This window comes from Rhincodon typus, chromosome 1 (genome assembly GCF_021869965.1).
Source record: "Rhincodon typus isolate 14 chromosome 1, sRhiTyp1.1, whole genome shotgun sequence".
NCBI lineage: Eukaryota > Metazoa > Chordata > Chondrichthyes > Orectolobiformes > Rhincodontidae > Rhincodon > Rhincodon typus.
This window is the reverse complement of record NC_063332.1, coordinates 30,249,354-30,261,400: the sequence shown is the minus strand read 5'-3', so window position 1 is coordinate 30,261,400 and position 12,047 is coordinate 30,249,354. Positions and strand designations below refer to the sequence as shown.

The following is a 12,047-nucleotide window of genomic DNA, read 5'->3' as shown; positions in this document are numbered from 1 at the left end:
GCTTTCGAGAGGACAGTAATTCAGCAAATGCTGTAAAACAATTTTAAGTAAACCTCAAATTCAACAAGACTGCTTTTAAAACGTCAAGCATTAATGAAAAGAAAGGTGAACATACTGCAGAGATAGTAGGAACTGCAGATGCTGGAGAATCTGAGGTAACAAGATGTAGAGCTGGATGAACACAGCAGGCTAAGCAGCATCCTTAAGGGTCTAGGCCCGAAACGTCAGCTTTCCTGCTCCTCTGATGCTGCTTGGCCTGCTGTGAACATGCTGCAAACTGGTTATAAAGTGCAATTGTGCTCCAGTACCTTGGAGTGATAGGTGCAGAACAACTGAAGTTTCAACACTGGCAGGGCTCTATGGAGAATGAATCAAAAGCCTCTTCTTTCTTTAATAGGAGTAGAAAGAACTTTGGAAGGACAACTTGTCTTACCCATCAGCTGGATAATTCTAAACTAGTTTGTATGTTGCATATTGACATCCTGGAATGGGTCACAGATCTCCCTTATAAAACAAGAATGAAGAGGCCATCTGTGGTGCAGTGATTAATGCCCCTACCCCTAGACTGGGAGGCCCAGGTTCAAGTGCCACCTGCTCCAGAGTTGTGTAATAACATCTCTGAACAGGTTGATGAGAAAAGTAGGTAAGGCAGGAATCGAGTACGGGAAGAAGAGAAATTTGTGTTAAAGAAAATCTCACTAAGAGAAAAACATTTTTGCCTTTTGTCTTTGTTTAGGCAGAAGATGAGCGTAACTACCATATCTTCTACCAATTGTGTGCCTCGGCCAATCGACCTGATTTCAAAGAACTGAACCTAAGTAAGTTCGTTCATCCAACTATTCCGATACCAAAATAAAATGATTCAGTTTCACCCTTTGCCTTATTTATGAATTCATTGCCAGAAAAGCACTGTTTTGGAAATGTTCCCACGATCATATTGGTGTTAGAAAAGCCAAAATGTTAATATAGGCAATATACATTTGCCTGCTGGTGATTCATTTGCATGACCAGCTTAATTTTGCTTCCCTTGTTTGTACTGAGTAAAATAAAAGACTTTTAAATAGAATGTCAGCATGTCCTGTGAATTGCCCAAGTGCTTTGTAGCTACCTAATTAATTCCTTTTGAAGAGCTGTCATGGTTGTTATGCAGCAAGGTCCCATAAAATGCAGTTTGGACTTTTTGGTGTTTTTTAGCTGAGGGGGTAGCATCAACAGGGTACCCACAGGGTTTTCTGCACTTCTTCAGGTAGTGCAACAAAATCGTTCTACGTCAACTTTACAGACACCGTGGACCACCTTTGTTTAACAAGAGAGACCTGGAGGAATTCAAGTACAAATTTTAAAGATGACAAAATAGGTCAAGAAGGAAATTAATAAAATGTGGAACCCAGGGCTTTTGATTAAAAACATAGTGGATAAAAGCCAAGAAATAATGCAAATCCTGGATTAACTAGCTTGACTCTAGTTATCATAATGTATCAAAGATTTTGTTACATTTATTTATTTAACAAACGTAAAGCATACAATGAGTCCTTGAATTTGGCATTAAATGGTGAGGAGCAGAGTTCCTTAATTGAATGAATACATTTTAGTATTTTTAAATGTGTTATTTTTTAAAAAAAACTGAATTAATTCTTAATCTTGTGCTTTACAGTTTTTAAAATATGTGGTTAATGTTTGAATTATTCTCCTGGTAAAATGTTAAACAATATGGGTAAGTTTACTAAAACTACAGATTTTATAGGAAAATCAATGCATGAATATAGGAAGCAAACTATTTTCTAGCTAGTCTGAGATATTATTCTCTAGCCCTGTGTATTCTGGTGTCTGACAGTAATGCAATCTGTATCATTCTTCAGAGTATAAAAAACACTGGTGACATTCAAGCTGTTATGACAGTTGGACAAACAAGACTATAAACGTGAACTCTGCATGTTACTGCTTAAGTAGTGCATATCAATTTGCAAACGAGTGAAAGTGAAAAATGTTTGGAATCAATTTCTCCAATGATTGGTTAATATGATTTATGTACTTGGTATCTGATAAACGCAGAAAATACTTAGAAGGGCTTTCGTGAAATAGTGAAGCATTTGCAAATTAACAAGGTTTGCCAACAAGATGAAATAAACTTGATTTCAAAGATTTGATCTCCGCAACGCAATTAAGATCTGTCACTGTAATGAACATGGCATATGTCTCATCACAAATTAGCGCTCTCTCATTAACTTGGGTGCCTTTTAGCGCTTTGTAGTGTAGGTTATTTTCTAGAAGATCTGAGGATATTTACAGGGCTAGTCTAATGCTCGTTATGCAATGGAATGGAACGTTTTTCAGAATTTTGATTTGGTGATTACAAGGATTAAACTCCTTGAAGGTTAACTGGCTACTGAAAAGATGTTACTGGACTAATAATCCAGTGGCTTGATGGCATTTAAAATCAATTAATTTAATTGATAAATCTGGAATAAAAATCTAGTGTTAACAAAGACTGAGGCCATCATCGATTGTTGTTTTAAACAATTTTTTTCACTAGTGTCCTTTTATAAGGACGTATTTTTAAATTTTCTAATTGCCCTGTTCAGAGACATTATTACACACCTCTGGTGTAGATGGAATGTGAATATAGGCCCCCTGGTCCGGTGGTAGGAGCGCTAACACTGTGCTACAAGAGTCCTAATCTGTCATGCTTACTTTGTCCAGCCTATGTGACTCCAGACCTACAGCAATGTAGTTGACTACTACCTGCCCTCTGAAATGAACTAGCGAACCTTCCATGTCGAGGACATTTATTATGGGCAACACATTGGCCTTGTTGATGATGCTAGATGGAAGAATGGATATCTTTTTTTTTTTTTTGTCTTAAAAAAAAAACGCCCTAAAAATGAGATGCCAACCTGAAGCTACAACAAAAGTACAAGCTAAGCTGTAGAAGCTGCATGTGATAAACAGGGCTAAGTGATTACGTAGCCATTAGATCAGATCGTGTACTGCAATTCTGCCAGATCTGGTTGTGAATGGTAATGGACAGTTAACCAACTAACTTGAGGTGGACTCTAACAAAACTCTCCATTATCGGTGATAGGAGAAACTCGGATAGCGGTTTAAGAAGGCAATTCACCGACTTCTCGAGAGCAATAAGAATGAGCCATAAATGCTGGCTAAGCCCCCGTAAAACCCTGCCCTGTGAATGAATACAAAAGGAGCCATATCAAAGGGTAATGCGAAAATAAAAGCGCTCTGTGATGGGTATGACATACTAGCTTGGGTGAAAGATTGCCTCGTTAGCACAAAAACAAATCCATAAATAAGTCCTTGTGTGATGACTGAAGACCTAAAAGGGTCTGTGCTGGAGCTTAAACCTTTTACAATTTGTATCAATGATTTAGCTAAGGGTTGATGCATTTTGGAAGATCCAATTCAAGAGCGAACTATACGGTAAATGGAAAAGCCCTGGGGAAAATTGATGCACAGAGAGATCTGGGTGTTCAGGTCCATTGTACCCTGAAGGTGGCAACGCAGGTCGATAGAGTGGTCAAGAAGGCATACGGCATGCTTTCATTCATCGGACGGGGTACTGAGTGCAAGAGTTGGCAGGTCATGTTACAGTTGTATAGGACTTTGGTTCGACCACATTTGGAATACTGCGTACAGTTCTGGTCACCACATTACCAAAAGGATGTGGAAGCTTTGGAGAGGGTGCAGAGGAGGTTCACCAGGATGTTGCCCGGTATGGAGGGCGCTAGCTATGAAGAGAGATTGAGTAGATTAGGATTATTTACACTAGAAAGACGGAGGTTGAGGGGGGACCTGATTGAGGTCTACAAAATCATGAGAGGTATAGACAGGGTGGATAGCAAGAAGCTTTTTCCCAGAGTGGAGGATTCCATTACTAGGGGTCACGATTTCAAGGTGAGAGGGGAAAAGTTTAAGGGAGATATGCGTGGAAAGTTCTTTACGCAGAGGGTGGTGGGTGCCTGGAACGCGTTGCCAGCGGAGGTGGTAGAGGCAGGCACGATAGCGTCATTTAAGATGTATCTAGACAGATACATGAATGGGCAGGGAGCAGAGGGATACAGATCCTTGGAAAATACATGACAGGTTTGATAGAAGATCTGGAACGGCGCAGGCTTGGAGGGCCGAAGGGCCTGTTCCTGTGCTGTAATTTTCTTTGTTCTTTGGTTGTGAAGGCATTGTTGCTAAATTTACAGAGACCACTAAGGCAGTTATGAGAGTATGTTATGAAGAAAACAAGAGTTTGCAGATGGATATAGATATGCTGAGTGAGGGGGCAAAAATCGAGCAAATGAGTACAATGTGGGAAAATGTGAAACAGTTCCCATGTCCTCTAATTTTATATACTAACTTTCCATGAGACCTTATCATAAACCTTCTGAAGATCCACATATATCACATCCTCTTTTGCCCCATTGCTTATCTACAAGGAGTATCCTCAAAAATCTTCAAGTCTGTTAAACATGATTTCCCTTTCATAAGTCCATGTTGACTCTGCCCAATTTTGCACATCTTTTCTAAATGTTTAGTCCTTGTATCCTTTATATAAGGGATTCCGATATTTTCTCTGCTGCTGACATCTCCTATTGTGCCTGAGGTTCTCCACACATCCTCATAGAAACCCTACAGTATGGAAGCAGATCATTTGGCCCATTGAGTCCACACTGACCCTCCAAAGAGCATCTCACCTAGACCTACCCCTCAACCCTATCCCTGTGACCCTGCATTTCCCATGGTCAGTTCACCTAGCCTGCACATCCTTGGACTGCGGGAGGAAACCGGAGCACCCAGAGGAAGCCCATGGGGAAAATATGCACACTCCACACAGACAGTCACCCGAGGGTGGAATCGAACCCAAGTCCTTGGTGCTGAGAGGCAGCAATGCTAACCACTGAACCTCCTTGCTACCCCAAAATCCTTAAATAGCAGGGTAACGTTTGGTACCTTCGAGTCAGGAAGCCTTTTAGTAGGAACCTTTCCAGAATCTATAAAATTATGAAAGATATAAAATAAAAACCAAGTGTTGGAGAAACTCAGCAGGTCTGGCGGCATCCGTGGAGAGAGAAACGGTTAGCATTTCGAAGAAGAGTCATACGGAATGGCAACAGACCCTTTGGTCTAATCATCCGCACTGACCAAACATCACAATCTGACCTAGTCCCATTTGCCAACATTTGGCCCTTATTCCCCTAAACCCTTCCTATTCATTTACCCATCCAGATGCCTTTTAAATATTGGAATTGTACCAGCCTCCACGACTTGCCCTGGTAGTTCATTCTGGACATGCACCACCCTCTGCGTGAGAAGTTACCTCTCAGTCCTTTTTAAATCTTTCCCTCCTTACCTTAAACCTATGCCCTCTTTTGAACTCCCCCACTGTAGAAAGAAGTCCTTGGCTGTTTACCCTATCCATGCCCTTCATGATTTTATAAACCTGTATAAGGTCACCCCTTAGTCACTGACAGTCTGGGGAAAATAGTCCCTACCTATAGCTCATACCCTCCAGTCCCAGCAACGTGCTTTCGTTTTAGAATTATGAGAAATACTATATCGTTATTTCTGTTGCTACTCCGTTTAACACTCTGGGATGAAGCTTATCTGGTCCCGGAGATTTATCGAACCTCGGCAAATTTTACTAAGACTAATTCTTTCAGCAGTTCAGTTACACAAGTCATTTGGTTGCCCATTTTTCTGTGAGATTTGCTGAATCATCTTCATGAAGACAAATGAAAAGGAATTTCTCTGCCATTTCCTTCTGCTCCATTGTAAATTCTCCTTCTCCATCTGTAATGGGCCTACATTTATCCTTGTGAATCTTTTTCCTTTTGCATACCAATAGAAGTTTTTATAGTCTACCTTTATGCCCATCGGCCTGAATTTATATTGTCTTTTCGCCCTTTCCTGGTCAATTTCTTGTTCTTCCTTTTTAGTACTAACTTGCTGTCAATCCTCTGGCTTTGGAAACCACTATTTCTGACACAGATTTAATGTTTTGGGGAGCATATGCAAGGGATTTGAGGAACATGTTTTTACACTCTGGTAATATTTGTAATCTTGTCCTACGAGGGTGATGGAAGGGGAATGATTCATGATTTCAAAAGGAAATTGGATAACCATTTAAGTGAAATAAACGTTTGGATTGAAGGAGGAAATGGGACTGATTGGATTGGCCCATGAAAGGCTAGCATGGACTCAAAGGACCAAACAGGCTGTCATAATTATGATTCTGTCTGTAAAGTCTAGAAATTTTCAATGCATACTAAGAAATGCTGCACGATAAGATGCAAAAATATCAGCGAAAGCTATTTGAACATTTTTACCAAGCCAAGTCAATAGAAATCGACAACGTTTCTCTGCAAGTCATTCAATTACCTTAATTTGAGTGGCTGTATAACTGTAACATGCCAGACTTAGCGACCAAATGTATAAATTTGTTACCTGCTGGTACAATGCTGTACTTTGACCAACTGCAGGCCATAGTTTCCAGAAATTGCTGGCTTCAACACTGATACAATGAGAGTACCACACAAGTTTTCTTTCTCGAATTTGATTATAAATCATTTTCATTATGAATTTGAATAAATTGAATCCTGTGATTTGTATGCATACTTTCTTGATTTTTCCTTTCGTATCTCTAATTGGAATCCGTCCCTGTAGCAAATCACTTCTTTTTGGAAGATCTTTGCCGATCTACTTTGTAATGTACAAAAACCAATTTATATCAATTTCCTGTTTCTTCAAAGGAATTAAAGACCCTTTCCTGTGACATAAAATTGCTAACTGCCCTTGAATGTTTTGTCTTTGACCTCAAGATGTACAGAAATGAGCAACAATGTTTGGATGAATGTCCACGTTTATTTTTCTTGCCAAATGTGTGGGAGAACTGGATGCTTTGAAATGAGGAGTAAAACTTTAAAGGGCATCTCTGCTAGAAAGAGAAGTGGGAGAAATAATAGATTCAACTAATGCCTATATCATGTCATGAATGTCTCAAAAAAAAAGTTATTGGAATAATCAAATAACAACTGATGAGTATAAATTGAAGAAAGAGCTACTGATCCAGAATGGTGATGAAACTTTTTTCTTTATTCATTCTCGGGATGAGGGCGTCACTGGCTAGGCTGCATTTATTGCCCATGCCCAATTGCCCAGAGGGCAGTTAAGAGTCCACCTCATTGCTGTGAGTCTGGAGTTGCATGTAGGCCAGACCAGGTAAGGTTGGCAGTTTACTTTCTTAAAGAACATTGGTGAACTAGATGGATTTTTCCTGACAATCGACAAGGGATTCACGGTCATCATTAGATTCTTATTTCCAGATATTTATTGAATTCAAATTCCACCATCTGCCATGGTGGGAATCGAACATTATCTGGGTTTCTGGATTAACAGTCCAGTGATACTAGTGGTATTATCGCCTAATGGTCAGTGTTGGATGCAGAAGGGCATGGAAACATTTTGAACAAGGCAAACAAAAATTGATTATAGATATTTTGAAACTGAATTACAAGGAGAAACTAAAAGAGGATAATTTATTCTCTTTGGAAAATGGTTTAAAGAAAAGGTAGTACAGCTTTGCTTTGTAAAATGCAAGAATGGGGGTAAAAAGTGGGAATGAGATGTAGAGGGATAATTCTTTTCAGTGTCATGTTCCTGTTGACTTCCCATTCCATGTACCAATTCTCGGTCAGCAAATTGGTGGATCGTTTTATTATAGTCCTTCGAGGTATATGAAAGTGGACCACAGTTGGTTTCCCTTTTAATTTTCCATTATTCTTCCTGTTAATTTTCTACTGGGACTCTTTCTCTGTACTTTCCGCAACAGCATGACTGTGGTCTGCAGCTCAGCCAAAATCAGTCAATCAATCATTCTCTCTTCTGCCCCAAATTGGATGCAACTAATATCGTAAGTGATCCTGTCTCTCTTGAAGTGCACTAATTTATGACAGTTATGGATTTCAGCCAAATGAAATGCGGCTCAAGAGATTGTCTCATCTGAGACAATTTCCAAATTAATACTGTGGACAGATGTCTGCATTCTCTGATTGTAAACAAAAACTACATTGAAGATATTCTAATTAGCACAGCACAGCACATTTAATTATTAATTTAATCATATTCCGTTTTAATCCTTTGTGCTGAGCACTGTAAGTCTCAAACCGTCAGTACACTTCCAGCAGTTCATTCACTCGTTGGGAATTTAAATTTCCAGCCTCTCTCTCCAAAGAATTTGCTGATCTCTTGCAGCATTTTCAAGAAGGTTCAGGAATCACATTAGATAAGTGTAATCAGCTAAAATCTGAATCAATAGGATCAGAGAGCTTGGGTAAGAAGGCCCCTATCATGTCATCGAGTCAACCACTTCAATTCAGCTATAGTGGGTAGAAATTAATGTTCTTCAGTTTGGCAAGTTGGAAGCCTGGTTATTGGTATTTGGGGGATGGGAGAGGGGTACAGTTAAGAGTCAACCTTGCAGCTGTGGGCCTGGAGACACATGTTGGCCACATCTTCATGATCCCAATAAACAAAGTAAATTCAAAATGATCAATAATTTTTCTAATATTCAAATTTTAATAAAATCTTTGCTACTGTTGCAGTCCATTGCGGAAATGTAATTGCTTAATACTTTACATATTCAACCAAGTTAGAATAAATTATGGTGTAATTTCAGACTAGGACATGCTTTGTTTTTAAAAAGATATATTCACTCTTCGGATGTGGGCATTGCTGGCTGGCCTACATGCCCTTGAAAAAGTGAGTGGTGAGCTGTATTTTTGAACTGCTGCAGTCTACATGCTGTAGATAGACCCACAATGACCTAAGGAAGGGAATTCTAGAATTTTGACCCAGTGACGGTAAAGAAACAGCAATATATTTCCAAGTCAGGACAGTGAGGATCTTTGCAGAGCAGTCATGTTCCCATGTATCTGCTGCCCTTGTTCTTCAAGATGGAAGTGGTCATGGTTTGTCTAAGGATCTTTGAATTTCTGCATTGGATCAAAGGTGCAGACTATTGCATGTGTCACTGAAAATCTTATGTTTATTATTGAGCCCAAAAGATCAATCCACAACAAATTTTATAACCAGTTGTGAGATCTCAGTTGCTTTGCAAAACTCTTGTATGTTCTCTGCCCTAATACTTCTGACCTTTCCTGTTCCATGTGTGATGAGTAAAAAGCTGACCAATTGGAAGTAAGTTTTAACTACCTAACACTGTACCTGAAACTTCAGAATAAAAGCATAAACAAAGAATTGGTGACTGGGCAGATAAACCAGAGATATGACTTCCAAAAGGTTTTCATTACTGCCTCTTTAACATATTGTATATGGAAAGGACGTGTGTGTAAACAATAGATGAGGATAAATTCAAGTTCTGCTGCAGTAACCTCCGCAGTGAATATCCTGCTTGTACCCACTTTCAAGTCTTGAGTACAAAGGTTTTGAGCCCATTAAATGAGGTGTTTGAGATTCTTCATTGTAATTGGCCACAATCTTGTGATTGTTGACAAAGAGTCTCATTGAAAATGCTAGGCACAAAGAAGGGAGCTTTCCTATTTTTATTCTATTATTTGTTCTTTTGGAACAAAGTTTAAGCTGATGCTCCTCTGCATTACTGAGGGAATGGTGCAGTGCCAGAGATGCCATCTTTTGGGTGAAAGTTTGAGTTGAGTCCCTGCCTGCTTTTTCAGGTAGATACAAAAAAATCCCGAGTGAAGAGCAGGGCAGTTATCCTGGTGATCTGGCCAATGTCATCTTAATCCATATTGCTGATACCAATAACCTGGTTATTACTGCATTGTTGTTTGTTGGAACTTGCTGTAAATGATCTGTCATTGTAGCAGTGAACACATTGAAAAGTACTTTTATTTATTTGCATTTGGAAAAGAATGGACTTATTCGGGATTGTTGGGTGGCTATATGTGGGGGATGTCTTGTCTCTCAAACTTGATTTGAGTTTTTTGAGAAGTGATGATGATGATTGAGTATGGGGACTTTACTAAAGCATTTGACGTGGTCCCTCATGGTAGGTTGATCCAGAATATTGAGGCACATGATCCACAGTGAGTTAGTAAGCTGGAGACAAAATTAGCTTGGCCATAGAAGACTGAAGATAATTATGGAGAGATGTTTTTCTGACTGGAGGTCTGTGACCACTGATGTTCTGAAAGAATCAGTGTTGGGACCTTCATTATTTGCAATGTATATGTAAAAATGATTTGGATGAAAATGTAGGTGGTCTGATTGGTAAGTTTGCAGATGACACCAGAGTTGCTGGAGTTGTGAATAGTGAGGAAGTTTCAGGGGAGGCAGTGGCCTAGTGGTATTATTGCTGGACTGTTAATCCAGAGATCCAGATAACAACATTCTGGGGACCCAGATTCGAATCCCACCATGGCAGATGGTGGAATTTGAATTCAATAAATATCTGGAATTAAGAATCTAATGATGACCATGAATCCATTGTCAATTGTCGGAAAAACCCATTTGGTTCACTAATGCCCTTTAGGAAAGGAAACTCCCATCCTTACCTGGTCTGGCCTACATGTGACTCCAGACCCACAGCAATGTGGTTGACTCTCAACTGCCCTCTGGGCAATTAGGAATGGGCAGTAAATGCTGCCTAGCTAGCGACGCCCTCATTCGGTCAATGAATAAAGGATATTTATTCCTTTATTCATTAAAGGATACCGATCAGTTGGAAAGTTGGGCAGAGAAATGGCAGATGGTGTTTAATCCAGACAAGTGAGAGGTAATGCATTTTGGAGGTCAAACGCAAGAAGAAAACATAGTGTAAATAGCAGGACCCTTAGGAGCATTAATATGCAGAGGGGTCTTTGGGTGCAAGTCCACAACTCCCTGAAAGTGGATAAAGTGGTAAAGAAGTGTATGGCGTGCTTGCCTTCATTGAACAGGGCGGAGTATAAAAGTTGGCAAGTCATGTTGCAGCTGTGTAAAACTCCACATTTGGAGTATTGTGTACAATTATGGTCGCCACACGCTGTAGGAGGCATGTGGAAGGTGCAAAAGAGGTTTACCAGGATGTTGCCTGGATCGGAGTGTATTAGCTAGAAGGAGAGATTGGACAAACTTGGATAATTTTCACTAGAACATCAGAGGCTGAGGGGCAACCTGATAGCAGTATATAAAATTGAGGCCATTGAGGCATTTCCCTGGGTGGAAATGGCCCTAGTTTCTGACATAGGTTTAAGGTGAGCGGGACTAAGTTTAAAGGAAATGTGTGGGACATGTTTTTTTTACACAGAAGTTGATAGGTGCCTGGAATGTGCTGCAAGGGCAAGTGGTAGACACATATAGTAAGAACTGCCGATGCTGGAGTCAGAGGTCACAGTGTGGAACTGGAGGAACACAGCAGGCCAGGCAGCACAGGAGTAGGAAGGGTCCCAACCTGAAACGTCACCTTTCCTACTCCTCTGATGCTGTCTGGCCTGCTGTGTTCCTCCGGCTCCACCCTGTGTTATCTCTCTTTATAAGTGGTAAGCACCGATGCTTTAGCAACATTTAAGAGACATTTAGACAGACACCTGTACAGGCAGGAAACAGAATAGGACTATGTGCAGGCAGCTGGGATTAGTTTAGAATGGCATCTTGGTTGGCATAGACATGATGGGCCAAAGGGCCTGTTCCTGTGTTGAACTGTTCTGTGTACTTCATGAGCTATAAAGCCAAGAAGTCTGGGACATCTTACGGCTGTAAAATTTGACTTGCAAATGCAAGTCTTCCTTTGAGTTATAAAGAGAGAAATATTTTATTGATGTCTGTAACTGGAAATTTAAATTGTGTTGATGCATAAATATTGACAGATGGAATGTAATTTTTGTCACTGCTGATTTAACTGCCTGATGCAGACTGCTATTTATTTCACAATTTTAGCCGTTATCGAATCCAAGGTCAAGTATTGGACTGGAGATAGTAGGAACTGCAGATGCTGGAGAATCCGAGACAACAAGGTGCAGGGCTGGATGAACACAGCAGGCCAAGCAGCATCATAGGAGCAGAGAGGCTGACGTTTCGGGCCT

At 40.1% G+C, this 12,047-nt stretch overlaps 1 protein-coding gene across 2 annotated transcripts in view; it reads left to right on the top strand.

Annotated features, from left to right (window-relative positions):
* The window catches only part of myo5b (myosin VB), a 239,750-nt gene that overhangs the window by 98,455 nt on the left and 129,248 nt on the right, over window positions 1-12,047 (top strand). For both annotated transcript variants that reach the window (XM_048599568.1, XM_048599561.1), the window contains exon 7: window positions 737-818. In XM_048599568.1, the coding sequence (XP_048455525.1) occupies window positions 737-818 (82 nt within the window). The remainder of the gene's footprint in view (window positions 1-736; window positions 819-12,047) is intronic.